Genomic DNA, 20,105 nt, shown 5'->3' on the forward strand with positions numbered 1-20,105 from the left:
CACGTAGCTATAATGTGACCGGCACATGTAAAAAAACTACCTGTCATCTGGGAGAAACTGTTTTACATATTGCAGCACCTTTTTACCATATATGTCATGAGACATCTGTTGAGAGCAGACCGTGATAGACTTGACAGGGATCCTAAATAATCATTTGCAAAGTAGGATCATTGTTGTAGACTGACAGTGATCCTGTTCTTTTTTTTTTTGTTTCTTTTTTTAAATATGGTGATGATATAGGCAGTTTTCCAGGGTTGGTACATTGTTATGACTGCTGCTGCTGAATGTCGCCCTGTGCTAAGCTTGAAATAGTCATTGCACTGTATGGCCTCAGACTATCCTGTGCCATCCAGCGACATCATTAAGCACTTATTGCTGCAAAAGCCAATGCCTTCACTGTTAAACCACATCAGTAATTGAATTTATCGTACCCGTGCCTTCACTAAACTCATGGAGAGGTTGCGATGACTAGAATTCAGTGTCACGGCACAGAACTGACCGCTGTTCACTTCCTGCACGGTTTTCTTGTGTTCAGGATGAAGCGAGCATTGCCTTTATAGAGCAACCTGGTTGAGATCTATGTAAATATTACACTAGCTAAAATGCATTGGAGGTTTTTGATCAGTCATTATTGGCTGGTGCAAATGTGTGTGCTTCCACATAATCGTTATTGCTTGCTGTGTTGGACATTTGGTAGAGTAGATAAGAAGAGGGAGCTTTAGGTATTGCATAGCTAAAGTTAGGAGATGCAAACTGCTGGGTGTACAAAAGAATGCAAAAAGGTATAAAAAAAATCCAAAAGGAGTACAAAAGAACGCAAGCAAAGCATATGGTTTTGGTTGTGCAAAGATGCTTGCGTGCGCTATTTCTTAAACTCTCTGATGATGTGGAATGAACTCAAAGTTGTTCCTTAAGTATATCAGCTCCAATGTGGTCATAGAGCTACTATGCAGCGTTACATCAGTGGCGCTCTTCACTAACTGTCGCTGTCTCTTTTTGCTCACTTTGCAGGATGGCAACAAGTGCCGTCCATCCCGTCCGTCGAAGGTAGTAGTGACAGTGGGTGTGCGCGTGTGTGGTGCGTGAGTGGTTGTGTGCCAATGGCTGTTGAACTGGGCCTGCGGGTGGTTCGTGGGCCCGACTGGAAGTGGGCGAACCAGGATGGTGGCGAGGGACATGTGGGCACCCTCGTGGAGATTGGCGAACCTGGGAGCACATCTTCACCAGATCGCACTGTGGTGGTGCAGTGGGACTCGGGCTCCCGTACCAACTACCGCGTCGGCTACCAGGGCGCATACGACCTACGAGTCTTCGACAATGCCCCAGCCGGTGAGTTACATAGCCCTCATGAGAAAGCTTTTACATGTACAGCCTAAAATTAATTACATATCGGACTGCGAGTGCCAACATTATTTCGCGCCACATTTGGTCGTGGCATCCCAAGCTATGAGATCTTCACTGGATGTTACATTTTAGCTGGTATACATTTGTGTATAATGCAGGTGAATACTCGTAAAGCTTGTGCTGCAAGATAAAATGTCATTTGTAGCGAATTATGTTCACTGCAACCTGTGTCAGTGTATTGTGCTGTAGTAGATAGCAAAAAAAAAAAAGTTTTCACTTTTGGGTTAGCAGTGATAATAGTCGTGGTGACATTTTTCTGCACCACATCATGTATGAAACTCACCTGTCTGGTCTAAGCACTGTAATTAGCAAAACCCGGTGACTTCTGAAGCTGTCTTCCTGTGGGCGATATATTATTGCACAGCTGTTCTCGACGTTGCATTTCCTCTTGGCAGCACGTTCGCTAGAAACCGTGAGGGATTTATGCTGTCAGCTGTAATTTTATACTTATCAGCGTCATGACGGTATTAAGTTTTGGAAAGTCTGCAGCTGTTTCCTGTGGCTGGGAGTAAGATCTGTCATGTCACACAGCTGTTCTCATTGGCACTTTTCCTCATGTGTCGACAGGACGAGATTTCTGATATCAATTCTACATATATATTTTATTCTCCTAGATTGCTATGCGGCATAATGTCGGAATGAAATTACATATAAGCATGAAGGCCTGTTTCATGGAGATACTGCAACAGTGACTTATAAAATATATTGTTCATGAACCATCATTCATAGTCTTGAGGTTGGACAATTCTCAACTTATCAGTTATATTTACGCGACTGTTTCGAGCGCCATGTCAGCTAGCAAAATTTTCAAAAGGGGTTCTGTTTATAAGGAAAAAAAAATTAATATATATATTAAAAGTTAAACACAGCATATCAAATGACTGCTCACATTCCAGACCAGTGTTTCACAAGCTGTGGTCTATGGACCATAGTTTCATAGAAAAATTACTAGAGGGAGCTGCGGCATAAATGCAACAATTCACAATTATTATGCATGTGTACAGGAACTTACTGCCTTTGTACATTTAGGAAATGTTGATTTTTCGTAATATAAACAAAAATGTACTGTAGTAAATAATGTCACAAGAATGTCCGAAGCCGCAAACATGAAGGTTAGACAAATCTAAGTACTACCCGTCATTCTTATGGTAGCTGGACGACTGCAGTGCCATGGTTCTCTTTAGTGATGTTTGCAGGAAACTGTGCTATACACCAAACCAAGAGTCATGAAGGAATATCTAAGGGAAGGGGTGTCATGGGGAGCGCAGCAAGATTTTACAACACTAGAAACTATGTAGAAAAAGCAATGGGAGGCTAGATAAGAATTTTTGGTGACCAATCTTTGTGTAGCGAAATTTTCACTGGAATTCAGCTGCTTTGAATAGAAAACAATAACGTAATATTGAGTTGGGTGTAAAATTTTGATTGTCTTCACTTGAATCAAATGAGACCACAGTCGTTACCATGCAGCATTATCTTTTTACAGGTCGCACACTGTGCGTAATGTGTGAAGCACCTATTATGTAAAGAGAGAGAGAGAATAAACTTTATGCAAAAGAGCACGCGAGCGTAGGTAGCTCCTCCGCTCTGCAGTGGGTGGTCCCCTCAGTCCAGGAGTCCAGCGGCCTTAGCTGCCCTTCTCGCTCGGTTGACCAGGTTGAGCTGGTCCGTCGAGTCGGGGCTGGACAGCACTGCCTCCCATTGCCGTGTAGTGGGGTGTGTTATGGGTGTGAGCTGTGGTGTGTTTGCACAAGCCCATACCGGTGTGGTAAAGTGTGGGCATTTATAGGAATACAGCGCAGGGTGTATGGCGTGGTAAAGACTCAAATGTGGATATGTGTTTGTTTGCAGTTTTCACCATATTACAGCTTCCTCTCGTGTCAGAGCATTGTGAGGCGGCGGTAGAGTTCTTTGTGAAAGGCAATAGTGTTGTAGGATGTGCGTGTAGGTTAATGGTATGGGCTCTGGATGAAACTGCTCGGCGAGGCCCTCTCGGGGCTCCCGGTGTGCATGCACTCGGGCGTAGGTGTGTGCCTGCTGATTGCCATGTAAGGACTCATGCCCTGGAGTCCACAAAATTTGTATGTATGGTGGGAGCTGGTTCGCTCCATTCAAAATGCGATGTGCGGTCCTGGAAACTTCGGCGCTTGAAAAATTTCTTCATGCCGTCTGAGGGTCCCTCAGAACTATGACACATTCCCAGTGCGGTCTCGTCGTGATGGCTAACGCTATCGCTAGTTCCTCTGCCTCCGCAGCACTCACTCTGGAAACCGACGATGCATTGATTTCGGTCCCGTGATTGTCGACTACGCTGGTGACGAATGCGGTGCTTCTTGCGGTGCTGGCCGCGTCTATGTACAAGACATTGGGGTGGTTTTCCTACTATTTCGCGAGCGCCTGCCCTCACGCTTGTCGCCGTCCAATGTGGAAGTTTGGGTGCATGTTCCTGGAAATCGGTGAGACGTGCATAGTTTCTTGTATTCGTGTTGGGATTTTTGTCAGTGTGCTGGGGCGCGATCTTGTACGCGTTCCAAAATGGAACGGAGGCGTTCCGTTCCATCGAGCCGCACAGGATTGGTCAATTTCAACCGCGACGTTCAAATTGACCAATTGTGTGCGGCTCGATGGAACGGAACGCCTCCGTTCCATTTTGGAACGTGTACAAGATCGCGCCCCTGGTCTTCTGTACGGAATATCCAAGACGTTCCAAGACGCAGCGTCCCACTATTGTGCATAGTAGCCTTTCTTTCTGGCTTACCAGCTGGGCCTCTATGATTTCCCGTGCGCTGTTGTACACCCCTGTCTCCTCGAGGCGAAAAGTAGCCATTCCAGGTGGGAGTCCGAGCGCTTGCTTATACGCCTTGCGTATCAGCCGGTCGAGTACTTCCACTTATTGCGGAAATTTAAATATGGTGCCGAGTACGCAATGCGGCTCACAATCAGAGCCTGCGCACTAGTCAGATTAGGTCCTATTCCTTGAGTACCCTCTTCCTGCTTGTAATTCGTTGCATCATGCGCAAGATCTGCGTGGTCGTGTGTTGTAGCTTCATTATGGCGTATCCTCCGCCCCCGTCCTTTTGTAAGTGTAAGCCAAGGATACGAAGTCTGTCTACCTTGGTAATTTCTCTAGGACCTATTCGCAGGTGGATGGTTGGTGCCGGGGCTTTTGATCGTCCTCGTGAGTGCTTCTTGATTATGAGGAACTCTGACTTCTCCAGCGCGCATTGCAGTCTGCATGTCTCCACATATCTTGCTACGACGTCTACTGCCTTCTGTATTGCCTCTTGCTGTTCTCCTATGGACCCTCCGATCGTCCATATCGTGACGTCGTCTGCGTACAAGGCATGTCTGATCCCCGGTATTTTCTCGAGTTGGGCTGGTAGTTTCATCATTGCCACGTTGAAAAGGGTCGGCGACAGCACTGCTCCTTTTGGTGTTCCACTGTTAGGTGTATCTACTCGCTGTGACCTCTTATTTCCCAGCCCTATTGTGGCTGTGCGATCTGTGAGAAAAGCCCTCACGTAGCTGTATGTTCGTCGGCCGCAATTCGTGTCACTGAGATTGCCTAGTATGGCTTCGTGCCCCACATTGTCAAAGGCTCCCTTTAGGTCTAGTGCGAGAATTGCTTTTGGGCAGCACGGCGTTGCTGCAGTCAGTACTTCCTCTTGAGCTGCAGGAGCACATCTTGCAGTGACAGGTTGGGCCGAAAACCAAACATCGTGCTCGGCATCAGTTGAAGTTCTTCGAGATGCGTCTGTAGCCTGTCTAAGATCACACGTTCCATCAATTTACCATGGCAAGACATAAGCGAAATGTGTCTTAGGTTTTCCAGGCTGGGCGTTTTTCCTGGCTTTGGTATCAGCGTAATCTCCGCATGCTTGAATTCCGGGGGTAAGGTCCCTCTGCTCCAGTGTACATTAAAGAGTTGCAGTACCTGGTGGTTCCTACGGATGTATTGTCTTTTTAGTTTAGTTAGAGCCTTAGCTTGGTGGCAGTTTCATGCATGCTATTGTGTAAAGCTATAAAGTACCTCAGGGCATCTTGCATGTATTGTGAGTGCATCAGAAAGTGTGCCTCAACTTTTAGCGACAGCAAAAATTAAAGTAACCCTGGTCCGCGACATTGTCTTCAGTTTTACCTAAACCTTGGGGATAGCCAAGGAAGAGTGGAAGTTTTTGGAGATATGGATTTGTAGAAGCAGTGGCGAATGACAGTATATGTATTTTTAGGACTGTAAATGACAGTCTCAATGCCTCTTATGACTTCTGTACTCAGTTTCACACATTGCAACTTCAAAACAAAAAGATTTTTCACCGAGGTAATACCACTTTTTGAATTAGCCTTGCTCGTTGTCCATCATTCCAGGGGAACAGCACAGAAATCTGATTTTGTCAGATTTTGTCAGATTTTTGCGCTGTTCACCTGTAAGATTTTACAAGAATTTTTAGTGCATACGCTTGTAAAGCTAGCAGTAGTCTTCTTTGACTCGGACCTTCACTCAGTTACTAGTTAATTATCACGTGTGGGTTCGAGTACAAAAATGTGGTATAACATAGGGCTTCAAAACTGTCCAACTTTGAGGTAATTAGTTAATTTTTGCGGATGAGGGCATGAGAGGAGCAGTACAAACGTATACTTAGTGGGTGAATGGTGCAACAAAATGACTGAGAGGGGAAAATCTCTTGATAGCCCACCAAGTGAGAGAATGAAAATAAAAGATGTGCACAATTTGACCTAGACACTATGTATACATACATTACTGATAGTAGAATCCAGTTTTGACTTGTCACCCAATGCTTGGCCTAACTTTTAAGCTATTATTGAGATAGTTGGGTCAGTTCTGAACTCCTGGTGTTTGAAACTCACCCATGTTCGATCTCCTAGGATTCGAAACTCAGTAGAATACTGAATAATCTGTTTCTGCTATTGACAACAGATTTTGAGAGATGTGGGCTATGATATGGATTTGTATCAAGTACCTGTTTCATAATCATCATGTTAGCACTATATGGCCGTTCTCAACTATCTGTTTTTTCATGATATATGTTGTTGCCCACTAGTTGTGTTGTTGAACTTATCATGTGTTTTCTGAGCCACTGCTGTCATAAATATGAGCTGAAGACAAGGTGAAGGCTGCTTACATCTCATAACTGAAAATTTGATGCTGAGGCTTGTTATTTTATCCACACCTTATAACTGAAAATCTGATGCTAAGTCTAGTTACTTAATCCGAACATCTAGTTTAGTGAGTTGGAGACTGCAAGAATGGAAATAGGGGGTGTGATAAAAGTGTATCTGCTGGCTACTGTAGTTTCAAACATCACTTATGGTAACCATAATGTGTGCCTAATTAATCATATAAATTTTGATAGTTCAGGACAAAGCTGCTGGACATGTTGATGAAACCTTTTTTTACTTAGTTGCATCACTACTGAGAAACAAAGCCTGCAAGTCAGCCTTGAGTAGTTCCAAAGTTTGCAGATGTGGAGGTAGGCCAAAGGCTTTCCAACGTGGTGTTTTCAGAAGGTTTTTATCTAAACAGAGGCTGATAAAGCTGGGAAAGCATTTGGGGTCTTGTTATCACTTGTAAACAACATTTATCATGTTGGTTGCACATGTGCTCCTGCTTGGCTTCTGCAAAGCCATACCTGTGCTACCTTGCAGTAGTTTCTGATGGGATTGGGATTGCCAACACGTTAGCTAAACTTGCAGCTTTTGGTTAACTTGCCAGAAAGCTTTGTTAACCGCCTAAGGTACCGAGAAGAGGCAGGAGCGTTTAAGATGACAAATTTATCCGTAAAATATGTTGTTGAAGTAGAATAATTGGCTGCAATTATTACTAGGTAATTTGCGCTTCATCCCCCCTTCTCCCGTTTTCTTTAAGGCATCATTTCTTCAGGCTTAAATTTGTTCATGTTAATGCATTACCACGTTTGTGAATCTTTTCGATTTTTTTTACCTTCTTTATTGCAAGTTCTTTATTGTAAGTTCAAGGACCATGGGAACATCTCTAGTGGCAAAGGGAGGTGCCAATTCATTGACCCACCAATCAATTAATCAACCATCTTTATTATCTCATCAACCATATTTAGACAGTGTTCACTAAATTCTGCACTTGGATCCTCAATCAGCTGTCACAAAATTTTAGCTATAGATGAATTAGAGAAAATGAGTTTAGCAAAATAAATGCTGAAAAATCATCTTATTACATGCATGTGCAATGGTATTGTACAAGAGTAATTGTTGAGATTATCAAGAGGATTGCCAGTATGTTGGCACATAACAATACAATAATAAAAATGAATGTTGTAAGCTTTCGACAGCAACGCATACTATAAGCATTAAGACATGTATAGAGGTAAGAATGAGGAAGCATGAAAAACAGCTTTAACACTTAAAAGAATGGCACTGGTCTTATTATTATGAGGTAGAATGTTCTGGAAGCTCTACCAAATGGTTCACATTGCCCTTTAGTGTGACTCACTTTCATAGGGTTGTGTTTATCGTAGAGGTGCAGACTCTGCTCTTTAACCTTGCCAAAAGAATCCCTTAATTTTTAAATTATTTGCTGGGAATATTGGGTCTTTCTACTGAATTACTGCTTTATTTAGTCGGATGAGTGACAGCAGTCGCTGTTTATTACAAACTTTACCCCATACAAAAGGAATGGAGACTTCATGAGTCGACCAGTCATCTTGTAGGTGCGACTGACGTGTGCGCACTTTGTTTGCTCAGTACTACGTTGTTTGACGTAGACCAGAGGAAACGCCATCGTGTCTGCTGTGGGCTTTCCCCAAACACACTTATCGTAGCAGGGAACGCCCAGATAGGAAGTGCCACTGCGATATGTGATGCCTCACCTCCCCCCCTTCGACTCTCGGCTCCGGAGGGCGGGTTGACAAACACTTCCTCATCTCGCGCTGTGCGCTTCATGTTCCCTTCACTCGCACCCCACAGTGTCCTTGCCTGCAGAGCCTTGGAGACAAGTGTAGGTGCATTCTGCTGGTTTTAAAGAGTCTGTTCTCTGACCGTTCTGCTTTGCTCAGTGATGCTAGTTCAGTGATACATACTCCCTCTTCAAGTACTTATCCACTCTGTTTTACCTATTATGCTTTCATGGTTGAGAATAGGAGAAACTGAGAGGGGGCTTTTTGTTTTGTTTTGTTACAACGACATGAAGCCAACAGATAATGAAGCCAGGGGAAGCATAGAGTAAATTAACTTCATTTTAATTGGAATCTCAAAATAATGTAAAGGGAAATGAAAGTGGGCAAAAAAGACAACTTGTTGCAAGTGGGAGCTGAACGCACATCTTTTGCATTAAACATGCGATGCTCTATGATTGAACTACCATCGTGGGCATCCTCCCACACACTTTCTAGGCATTTGCATATATGTGCTGGGATTGTTAGCCACTACCAGCCACAGCCATTGGTGGCAGATATGGAAGATCCTTTTTTCGCTCCTTTTATTATTAAAGTTGTAGTCTTTCTAAATAATTTTTATAACTTCCTTTTTTTTATTAATGGGTATGGGTCAAGCGCTGTTACTTGGAAGTGTGGTTTCACTGAATGACCTATAGTGTGGAACAGGCAGCATTCTTGATATATTTTTCACAATCCCACCAGCTTGTGCTATAAATGGCTTGTATTTTCTTTGTAAGTTGTTTGCATTGAAGTGGTATTTGTGAAAGTGCTGCATGTTTCTGGTACTTCTTGGGACATTCTTCTTTTGAAGCCCAGAGTGTACATTGCATTGTAATTTCTCAATCAAGCAACTCCATCCGTGTGCACAACATTATGCTTTGTCTTCTGCACTTTTTTTCTTCTTGTTTATGTATGTAACATGCTGCATGTGAAGTGTGGTGGATGTGTTGTGTCTGTTGAGTGCTTTTTACCACGACAAATCTGATCATTAAGATTTGCACACAATTGCAGTAATGCGCATATTTATGAATTGTTGGGAAAATGAAAGGTTTCTTAACTACCAGTATGAAAAGGCCAGATGCTTTCTCTCTGCAGAGCATGGGTGTGACTTGACTGCATTTCTTTCTTTTCTATCCTAGCAAAGCTTTTATCTGAAACACATTATTGTGCAGGTATTGCCTCAGAGATAGGCGGGCTACGCCTTTATTCATTCAAATCTCTGCTCCAATCCTCTACTGCCTCTCTGTGCAGGTGTGAAACATCCGAACATCATATGTGACGCTTGTGTCAAGCGTGGCATCAGTGGCACCCGGTGGAAATGCACACGTTGCTATGATTTCGACTTGTGCAACCAGTGCTACATGGCGGACAAGCATGACCTTACCCACACGTTTGTTCGCTACGACACTGCTGGCTCCGCGGGGTGAGTGAGTCCTGTGCATTTTGCAACCACAGAAAGCCGTACAAGTTGCTATGGTTTCGTGTCCTTTTTGCTCATGTTGCGTCTGCATTTTCTGCGCCTGTTGTCTCAAACCACGAGCGCCTCAACATCTGTTGGCTAAAACCTCGCTTCCCGATGTGCAGATGGTCTCATTGCGGTAGGCCAAAGGATGAATTCAACAGTGGGTGAAGCCTCAGTCTAGTGCGAACATTTCGGCAAAAGGTTGTGTCATTGCTCCCTCTGACTGAGGTCATGCGGATGAAAGGACAGCATACACAGCTCAATCAGGTGGCTTTATAGAGAATGGGTAAAGCCTTACAGAAAGGTTACATTGAAGGCTCACGAAGAATAACTCTCTTGTCTGAAGGGGGAAGGGGTACTTGAGAATTTGCATGCCTGCAGCCAAAGTCCAGCAGCCATATTCACAGACGGGAACACTCCATTTTGGTAGCCTGTTGACGCTGCGGGATTTACGCTACTGAAGGTCTGGTGAAGGTTTGCCAGTGCAGTATACAAATAACAGGACAGTTTAGAAGACAGTTCACTTTCGCTTTTAGAAACCAGTTGGAGTGTTAGGTTCAGTGCGAATGCTTTCAGTTACCCACACTACATTCTGCCACAAGTTTTAGAGTGAGTAACCTGAAAATGTACTCATAGTATAAACTGGCTACCCCTGGCAAAAAAACCTCAGATGACACTTATGATAAATATTAATAATCTTCTATGATCATTGAGAACACCTATGAAACATGTGTTGCTGCAGTGGAACATGAAAGAAACTTTATGCACATAAGACGAAGACAAAGAAGAGGCTAAGACACACGAGCGCAGTTCGCAGCAAGCAACCACATATCTGGCAAAATCTGTGACACATCATGTGTGCGCCGCCCGCAGAAAATTCTCATCTTTACGCAAGGAAGATAACTCCTTCCTAGATAAGGTGATAGACGATTTTGACACACAGGTGTCGCAGTTCTGCACTTGTGCATCTTCTCTTTCCTCATCTTGTGTGCACAAAGTTTCTTTCATGTCTTAACCAACATGCCCAAACAGTCACCGTAGTGCAGTGGAAGCATTATTTTTTTAACTTCAGTTTGCTCCCATTGAAATAATGGCCTTCATATAGCCTGTAAATTAATGTAGCTAACCTTTCCTAGGGTCAGCTGTTAAAGTGGAAATACTGTCAACTCTTATTTCCATACGTGACACTAAAAATATATAACTTCAGTTAACTTCTGGTCTATGCATGATGCAACATTGTCGGACATTGTGGCGACAACTTGGAAGGATGAAGACTAGGTTGTATGCCACTATGACATCACTTTCCATTAATAATATGGTTCTTGCTAATGTTTAAACTTCTCTTTGGGGGAACTTAGAGGGATCTGGAAAAAAAAAGTGAACTATCTAAAATTATCTAAAAGGCACAAGGATAATTAGCTACAGCAGCACCAAACTTGTTAAGTCGTAAATATAGCCCATGAAAATTTCGTAATCCTCAGGAGAACTTTCTTTCTACAGAGAAGTTTGTTTTGCTGAGAAAACAATGCAATTAGAAATCAAGTGTAAAAAAGATTTTCCTTTACAGGAATCAAGGGCATTAGAAGTGGTTGATACTACACATGCAATTGACCCACTGGAATGCTTTCCTGAAGCCCATATAGAGCACTGGGAAGGTGTTCTTATGTTCCCCCAAACAGAGACCAACACTTTTCCTATGTGCACGCTTGTGTTGCTCTTGATAAGGGCTCTTATATTTCAGCGTCGTCCATAATCACTTTGACATTTAGGGGCATGGGAACTTCCATGGTTCTTAAGCTAGTAAAAAAAAAAAAATTCTTAAAATGGTCGTTAGCTGTGATTAACCACCATGGTTCAAAGATTTAATTGGGCTTATTTTGAAAATTTTTTAACCCTTGGAAACTCTGAATCGCTCACATAGCAATAATTCAGGGTGTAGGGAAGTCACAAAATATCTGTTTGACTGAAACGATATAACTCTTAATTAGGGGATATTCAAAGCATCACATTGATAAGCTTCACATTGATAGCTCATCAAAACGGTGAGTATAACACTTCCAATGGTTGATGCATTATCATCTTAATAGGCTTTTGGTAGCGGGTCCGTTGAGAATCTGCAAATAATTTACTTCGAAGGTTGCATCAGCAAAGTATGATGTTGGGCTAGTCGATGCGTAGCAGTGAATGTTTGTGGCGGAAAGGGACGGAAGGGAACAAGAAATGTGGGGCCTTTTTTGTTTCTTCTTTTTTTTTTCTAACCTTTTGAGCCATAAACATGACTGCATCAGTAAGCATGCTGCAATTCTTTTTTTTTTTTTTTTCGTCTTGAAAATGAAAAATTTATGTAGTGGACTTTTGACAAAGTATTAACTTGCTATATTTCAAAGGCTAACAATAGCAAAGAATGGTGCAGGGGCATAAGTATATAAACTGCCAATGAAGGCTTTTTTTTTTCCTTTTTTTTTCTTGCCATTGGTGTCTTTTTATTATGGAGCCATCACTTCGCTTTTCTTTTCCTTACTTTTCTTGCTATGAAATTTCACATTTTCCTGCACAGCTGCTATGTCAGCACTCACTGCATATCAGTGCACGGGGCACGCGACTACGAGGAAGTCCCTTTGTTTTGGTTGCTGTAGGAATGAAAGACAAGAGAGCATTTGGTCGATTTCACAACGACTTGCAACCCACACCGGTCGGAGTAGAGAGAAAGAGAAGCGCTCCCTCTCACGCATCTCATCTTTCCACCGCTCACACGCACGTTCCTGGTCTGCTATCAGTGCCTGCTCTTCGCACACTTCACACACTGTGTTCTTTGACTGGCCCATAGTGCTTATCCGAGGTGGTCGTCGCTTTCAAGAGAGAACCGTGTACGAGCGTGAGTAACTTGAATGAAGTATGTGGCCTTTTCTGGTTCCCTAAAGCTAGGTAAAAGACAGTTGGCTATTTCTTCTTTTTTTTTTTTTGCATTGCTTGCTATATTTGTTGAGTTGAATTTGGTGACTGCTAAATTTTTAATGGAAGCACAATCCCCAGGGCATTGGAGTGATGGTTGATCGGCAAATTTGCAGGCATAATGTGGGTCCAGTTTGGTGGCGGACAACGGTAATAGGAAATATCTGTGAGAGCCTTTTGTCTGATAATGACAGTGAAATCTTGTACAGTAAGGTGTGCTGGAGCTACTGGTTTTACTTTTATTCTTTAGTTAAGCTGTTGGGCTTGCTTCTACAGTAATGCAGACTGATTAAAGATTGGAGTATCAGGGCTTAGTAAATTATATTTGGGCTAATAATGAAGATTGTGTCTATTACACAATTTATTGTGTATAGCTTATCGATTTAGTTGAGCATTATTTTAATTTGTCGATCGAAATTTATTTTTAACTTCTTTCAAGCTTTTACAAAAAAAAAAAAAGAATGTTTGTGTTCAGTGCTTCTCCCAGTGGTTAGGGTTTTTACTAACTCATGGTGAGACAAGCAAGAGCACTTAGTCCCAACATGGGGACTATGCCTAATGCAAGCCACATTTTTATATTATGTTCAGAGCACTTGTGTAAATTGTTGTATAACTTATTGGTGTTTCTGTTCAGGGTGAAGGAGTTGTTTGTCTATAAATCTTCAATCTAACAGACTTCATGCAAAAAGCCCATCCATGTTTCACATGATATGCAAACATTTTCCTTGCTTGAATGGCAAAACATATTTGAGGGCTAAGAAAATGACCAACGGTATTTGAAACTGCCAATCTCCTCTGCCCATGTGCAAACCTTCAAAATTTTTAATTATATCTCACAGCTGCCTTTTTCAAAAGTCTTATATATTAGTGCTTTTTCTTCCTGTGTAAGTGCCACATTTTGCCTGTTGTGAGTGGTTAGTGCTCCCCCCCTTTTTTTGTCTATTAGCTGCAACCAAGAAAAGAAGCACAAAAAGTATGGCCAACTCTACTGCACAATGTTCTCTGTGATTAACCTTTGCCTGTGTGTCTCATTATTTGCTATTGCCCTATCAAGAGTTGGGCTTGGACTACAGCTAAACAAGCTTTTTCATGGCTGTGCGAGATCATATGTTAGAGCTTGTGGTCCTGTCTGTGTTTGCAGGATAGAGATGCCCAGGAGGCAAGGTGCTGCCAAGATTCAAGCACGGGGAATATTCGCCGGTGCCAAGGTTGTTCGGGGTCCCGACTGGGACTGGGGCAATCAAGACGGTGAGTGCTGGTGTACCACTGAACTTGCTGTTGTTTACCTCTGCCACTGGTTGCCCTCATAGTTGACAAATGTATTGTTGATGCAGATTATAAAAGTGTCTTATGCGAATGTAGTGGCATTTTGCTACTATGTAAGAAAGTAGCAGCTTCGGTACAACTTTGGTAACTTGATTCAATGAAATTTTCTATATGATGCAACTTTATCATTCCCATAGAGTGTTTCTACGGAAGATTGTGCATTATGTTCTCAATTTACTGAATTAATTTTCTGGCAGGTCTTATTAAGTGTTTGCACATTGCTTGCGCTCTTTATCACCTGTCTCACGAGGGTCTACATGAGCGATGAGCCTATAAATGCTTTGCAAAGCCATTTGCCAGCACGGACAAGACACACTCAATTTGTACTAATGGGGATAGGAAGATATATATCCACAAGTGTCCAATTAACCTACCGATTGACTTTCCAATTAACCAATTAACTTTAACCCATCGAGGAAGATAAAAAAGGCAGAGAAACTAGCAAAAAAGAAGGAATTATTTTTCAGGTGCGAATGATTCTGTTGATCATGTAGAGCAAGACAAAGCAGAAAGTTTGTCAGAAAGGCAAAGCTTATCAGAAAAAAAGAAAAGCGGTGTTTTACACTGTAACAGAGGTGGGCTTCACTGTAAACAAATGCGTTTCACTGAACATTTTAGCTTTTCTTATCTACACGTTTAAGCACAATACACTGTGTTGCAAAATCATTCCCACTCGAAGCTGAGCTCTGCAAATCACCATGTAACTATGTAAGTTATACTCTTCTCTTTGTAAGCTAGCTCTTCCCTTTAACATAACTCGAAGCATTCACCCATCCCACGGAGGGTGCCGTTTTGAAATAGATGGCTGGCGACACAACAACAAAAAAAATACACCTATGTTCATAACTTAGCTCTTCGACAACCTCCTTGTGCCATCTAGTGTTGTTTACAACAAGCACAGAGCAACGGAGAAGTTCAAATCGTCTTGAGGGTTTGCAGGAAAAATAAAACAATGCCGGGCTTGTCATTCGTCTTTTCTGCAAGTGTGCGCCGAGGCTACAGGAAAGTATTGTTAATTTGACGTGGGACATGTTCTTGCATTGAACTTTAATCATGCTGACATTGCGTGGTAAACGTTTTTAAAGAGCCAGGCTGTCCCGTTTTCATACCTGCATTAGCTGGATGGAACATTGTGGTTTTTACTGTAGCTAGAAAAAAAAAAAAAAAAACAGTGAAGCTACACCTTCAGGCCAGGTTTTCTGCCATTTAGTTTTGTTAGTATCTTCTAGGGAAGTCCACCTGAGGGTTCGGCCAACTGTACTTGCCACGGATTTGTTTGCTTCTGTTATGAGAGCTTATTTAAGGCAGGCAGCAGGCAATCCAGCATATAGTTTTGCCGCCACCGTAGCGAGCTCACACGCATTGCACATGTTTGTCTGCATCTTTGGCTAATTGCCTTCATGGATGCTTATATGTTGATGCCTGTGTTGCTGTGTCAGGCCAAGTTGTACACAGGTTTCTTAAACAAACATTAAAGTAATGATCTTTGTTGCTTGAAGAACTTTCATCAAATTATATATTTTCATCTTGTGCATGGCGCATCATAGCCTTAGTTACTTTTGCGCCATAAAACCTTACATAACTAACTTACTAACTATCATTTGAAAAAACAACTTCATACAGCACTCAGCCTGAGCTGTTATTATTACTTTGAGTGTAAACTGGAGCTGCCACGTTTGTTTTGTGATGACAAGCAGAACGACCTGAAACTACACCAAACTGGCTAGCTTACCATATTGTTCCTTGTATAACTTGCCACCGCGTATAACTCGCACCACCAATTACAACAGCCCGAAAAGAAAAGGAAAAACCACGCATATAACCCGCGGAAATAACTGCATACAACGCTAAAATCCTTGCAAGTAATCTCCGTTCGCAGATGCACGACTCATCCAAGTTGTATCTTTGACCAGTGGCTCGTCCCCCCCTCCTCTTTGGTGATGCTGATAAAGCTGGATTTACACAACGGTCGTGATCGCATGATCGTGGACCAATCAATCATGGGACACGTGACGTGAATCGGATCACTTCTCAGCTAGCATTCGCAGACAAAGGATGTCAGTGCGAACGGAGCAGCCCACGCATGGGCGACGGAGCAAATGTGACTGATCCGTATCGTGAAGCGTTCCGCGTGGGCCGAGGGAGCACCGCAGGCTCTGGTGACGTACGTATGATCACGTGATATGTAGTCCGCAAGCTGAAATCTCGATTTGCTTCATCGTCTGAAAGCGTTATCATCAGCTTCTGCTGTGCTAGGATGGCCGTGGAGCGCAGCTCATCGTGATCCGTGTTCTAGTTTGCCGGCGCCGCGTGTGCTATTCACTAACTACTAAACGCAATATTCTGATCTCATAAAGAGGAGAAGAATGGGTGACCATGGAGGGGAGAGGAGAGCTTCAGCACGCAAGGGTGGTCCTCCCAAGCAGGTATAGGAGCTGGGAGTCGTGGCCTCGGAGTCCGATGTCAAACTGAGGGTTGCTGTGTAGCCTACGCCGCCGGTGCGTCTCGTAACGGGTAGCTGGCCTACACTATCGGGACGTCACATGGAGGCTAAGCGGGCCCATGCCGTCGTCCGAGCAGAGTTGATCAGGAGGGTTGCTTCTTTCATGACGAGTGTGGGTTCGAGAGGTAGGGTAAACGGAACAGGAGGTTCATTTACATTTGAAAGGCAAACTTAATTACAGGACATGGTGATACACGTACTCGCTAGAGTACGGAGCACCGTACATTGTTCTTGTAGCTTGAGCTACATGATGGAGCTGATGAAAGAGCACGAAGCTACATCTCTCACAGAGAGCACTTGGGAGAGCCCTTACTACATCTCAGGGCAGATGGGAAAGCCCTCGATGAGCCACAAAAGTCTGCTTAAAAGCCCTCTGGTCGAGCTTCGGTCCCACCTTCCTCCAATCGGAGCGTTGAGAGTCACCGAAGGGTCCGCCGAGGGTGCGCATAATTCCCCGGCGCCTTTGTTCCCTGAACACATTCGGAGAAGTGCCCTCGGGCACACACTGCGCACTCCCCCACAGAAAGGAGGGGACACTCGTAGACAGGCGGCTTCGTGCTTGACTCGAACTGGCGCGTCTGGGTTCCCTGGAAGCGCCAGCCATCGACGGGTTTGTCTGGAGAACGGCCTTGGTGGCCAGCGGGTCTGTTGAGTGGCCATGAGAAAGCGTTGTAGAAACGGCCCTTTTCCAAGAGTTTCTTGCTCCTAGCGTTGTGGTCGGCGTCCGGGTGACATCTAGTAACCACATATTCTTTGAAACGTGTCTAGACATGGTGTCGCCGCTGAACTTTCCCATGGGACGTTTTTCAGCTTCTCGAAGCAATTCGTCACAGGCAATCAGGAGATACTCCAAGTTCGCTGCCCCCGCTGGTAGCCGAACGTAACAGAGATCACGAAACTAAATGGCAGAAAACCTGGCCTGAAGGTGTGGCTTCACGGCAGTGCGACGCGTGCTGCCGCGAAGCCACATTTAAAGGCGAAATTCGCCTGCCATACTGCCATGAAGCCACACTTCAAGGTGAAATTCGCATATAACCCTCACCCTGACTTTACTGTTGATTTTTCTGCATTCTTGTTGCGGGTTTTACACCCACAAATAAGGTGACTTCTCTCAGCTTTCCCACAAGGCAAGGGGTGTTAGTCACCAAACAACTGTTGGCAGCAAAGTGATCTGCCTTTGTTCCAAGTGATATGGTGGTTGCATGGCGCAGGAGGTGACGGCAAGACGGGCACGGTGACAGACGTGCGCGGCTGGGAGACCGAGTCTGGACGTAGTGTGGCAAGCGTGCGCTGGTCTTCAGGTTCGACCAACGTCTACCGACTGGGACACCTGGGCAAAGTGGACCTGAGGTGCATCCAGGACGTGCCGGGACCCACGTATTACCGAGATCACCTGCCTGTACTGGGTGCGTGACAGAGGCTGCAGGCATAGCTCTCTTTCTCCCTCTGGCTGCCCTACAGTGCTACACAGTTTGAATTATCAAAGTGGCCTCCTGGTGCAGCTAATGAGAGACAATTCAATGGAAGGCATGATTGGTAGAATTATCAATCAGCTGCTTTTGGTGTGTGTGTGCCGGTTGACTTAACCTGGCAAAACCATGTCCCGCTAGAATGGTCAGCACATAGTGCCATTAGGGAAATTAAGTGGCTGACATGGAAGTGTTAAAAAAAAAAGCAGTGCACATTTGCGAGGTTTACCTGCAGCTGCATTTGCTTAATGGCGTCATAGTAGGGTCATTCCACGTGAAATGTCCCAGACTCCCAAAGCGACCATCGCCACTTCTCTTGAAAAAAAAATTCTTCTAGTTGGTGACTGTGTGAATGAGGTTTCACCTAAGTATTTTTCTTGAAAAAAATTTCTGGCTGACATAAGCACCCATTGAAGTCTTCCGGGAAGAAGAAAAAGTTGGTTGGAGGTAAATTTTTTTAAACTAGTGGGAAACTAGATCAACAACAAATCTTATTTTAACATATTCTACAGGCATGGTCCTTTTATGTGATGTCATAGGTGAGCACATTTATGAATTTTCTGCATTTAATTGGCTCAGTAAAAAGTACAGAATTGTGCATTTTGAGAAATTTTTTGCGTAAAGATTGTTAACATTTCAGCCACAATATTTTTTACTATTTTTCCATGCTGCTGTAACTTATGCTAAAATTTAGATTATGAAATCAAGTACTTTTCCTGGAAATTACTTCTGAATTTGGCAAGAAGCCACTTTTTGACAATCATCATCAGCCTATATTTATGTCCACTGCAGGATGAAAGCCTCTCCCTGCGATCTCCAATAACCGCTGTCTTGCGCTAGCTTATTCCAACTTGCGCCTGCAATTTCTTCACTTCGTCACCCGACCTTGTTTTCTGCCGTCCTCGACTGCGCTTCCCTTCTCGTGGTATCCATGCTGTCCATGACAATGCTTAAACCTAAATTGAGCATTGAGGCTCCCTAGGTAAAAATACGTGAAAAAGATTGTTAAATGCAGCAACCTTTTAGCTTGTGATCTAGAAATTTTATTGGAGTAAATTTTGTTTGAGGCGTGAAAAATATTTTTGAAATCCACAACCAATCTTACCGGTAGACCTTCCCGAACTGTGCCTTCACTGCAAAAGACGTGCGGGTGACAACTGAATTCTTGCTGTGCTTATGAACTCCTTATGCATAAAATATTGGCGCATGCTTAATTATGCGCAGTAAAGGGCAAAGAAGTATCTGTTTACACTGTTTGTATGTTGATGCCCCCGTACCTATGTGTTACGATAATACATTTGCGTGATTAAAGAAAACCACGACTGCTTCGAGGTCATTGTCATGACCGGATATTGTGCCTACACGAGATATTGTGCATGACACTGATACATTGTTTTGCAAGTACTGGAGATCAGCAGTTTGAGTTATGCCAAGAACCTGAATCATCGACACTCCGCGCCACCCGTGGCATACGAGTCAAATGTAAAGAAATTTCCCATTTGTAGGCTAAAGTCTGATCAAGAGCCGTTTTAGTTCTGGTGTGAAGCAGCGGAGAAGAAATGAACATGTGATTATTCTGCCTCTGTATAGGATAGAATGAGGCGAAGTTGGCCATTATCTGCCACTGCAACAAGCTCACATTTCCGGCGTGTTAGCCTACCTGACCGCCCCGAGCCTCCCAAATTAGAAGTTGTGAACTGACAAGCATACACCGTTTACGATGTATTTATGCTGATGTCAAATGACATATCACACATTTGCTTGGCAAATAGCCACATTGCATATGGGTTCCAGGAAAATAGCCGACTGCCCATACGTGTTCTGCAGTGAAGAGACAGTTTGGGAGTGCCTGCCCTTGGAAAACAATTTTTTGTTCGTCCCTCAAACAAAATTTACTCAAATTAAAATTGCTAGATCACGAGACCAAAGGCTGGTTAGTTTAATGAGCTATCTCACACATTTTTATGTGGAGGGCCTTAATTTAAGCCTAATTTAGGTCTTAACATTGTCAAAAAGTGACTTTATGCTAAATTTGAAAGTCACTTTCTGGAAAAGTACCTAAT

At 43.4% G+C, this 20,105-nt stretch overlaps 1 protein-coding gene across 5 annotated transcripts in view; it reads left to right on the forward strand.

The window, feature by feature from the left end:
- LOC119446112 (E3 ubiquitin-protein ligase MIB2-like) overlaps positions 1-20,105 on the forward strand; it is a 58,151-nt gene that overhangs the window by 1,705 nt on the left and 36,341 nt on the right. For 4 of the 5 annotated variants that reach the window (XM_037710464.2, XM_049663911.1, XM_037710465.2 and 1 more), the window contains exons 2-5: positions 1,012-1,329; positions 9,582-9,753; positions 13,886-13,992; positions 17,785-17,979. In XM_037710464.2, the coding sequence (XP_037566392.1) occupies positions 1,101-1,329; positions 9,582-9,753; positions 13,886-13,992; positions 17,785-17,979 (703 nt within the window). In that variant the 5' untranslated portion in view covers positions 1,012-1,100. Of the gene's footprint in view, positions 1-1,011; positions 1,330-9,581; positions 9,754-12,150; positions 12,668-13,885; positions 13,993-17,784; positions 17,980-20,105 lie in introns of those variants that run through there. The other variant, XM_049663913.1, reaches the window with a different exon arrangement.

The sequence above is a fragment of the Dermacentor silvarum genome, chromosome 3 (genome assembly GCF_013339745.2).
Source record: "Dermacentor silvarum isolate Dsil-2018 chromosome 3, BIME_Dsil_1.4, whole genome shotgun sequence".
NCBI classification, from domain to species: Eukaryota; Metazoa; Arthropoda; class Arachnida; order Ixodida; family Ixodidae; genus Dermacentor; species Dermacentor silvarum.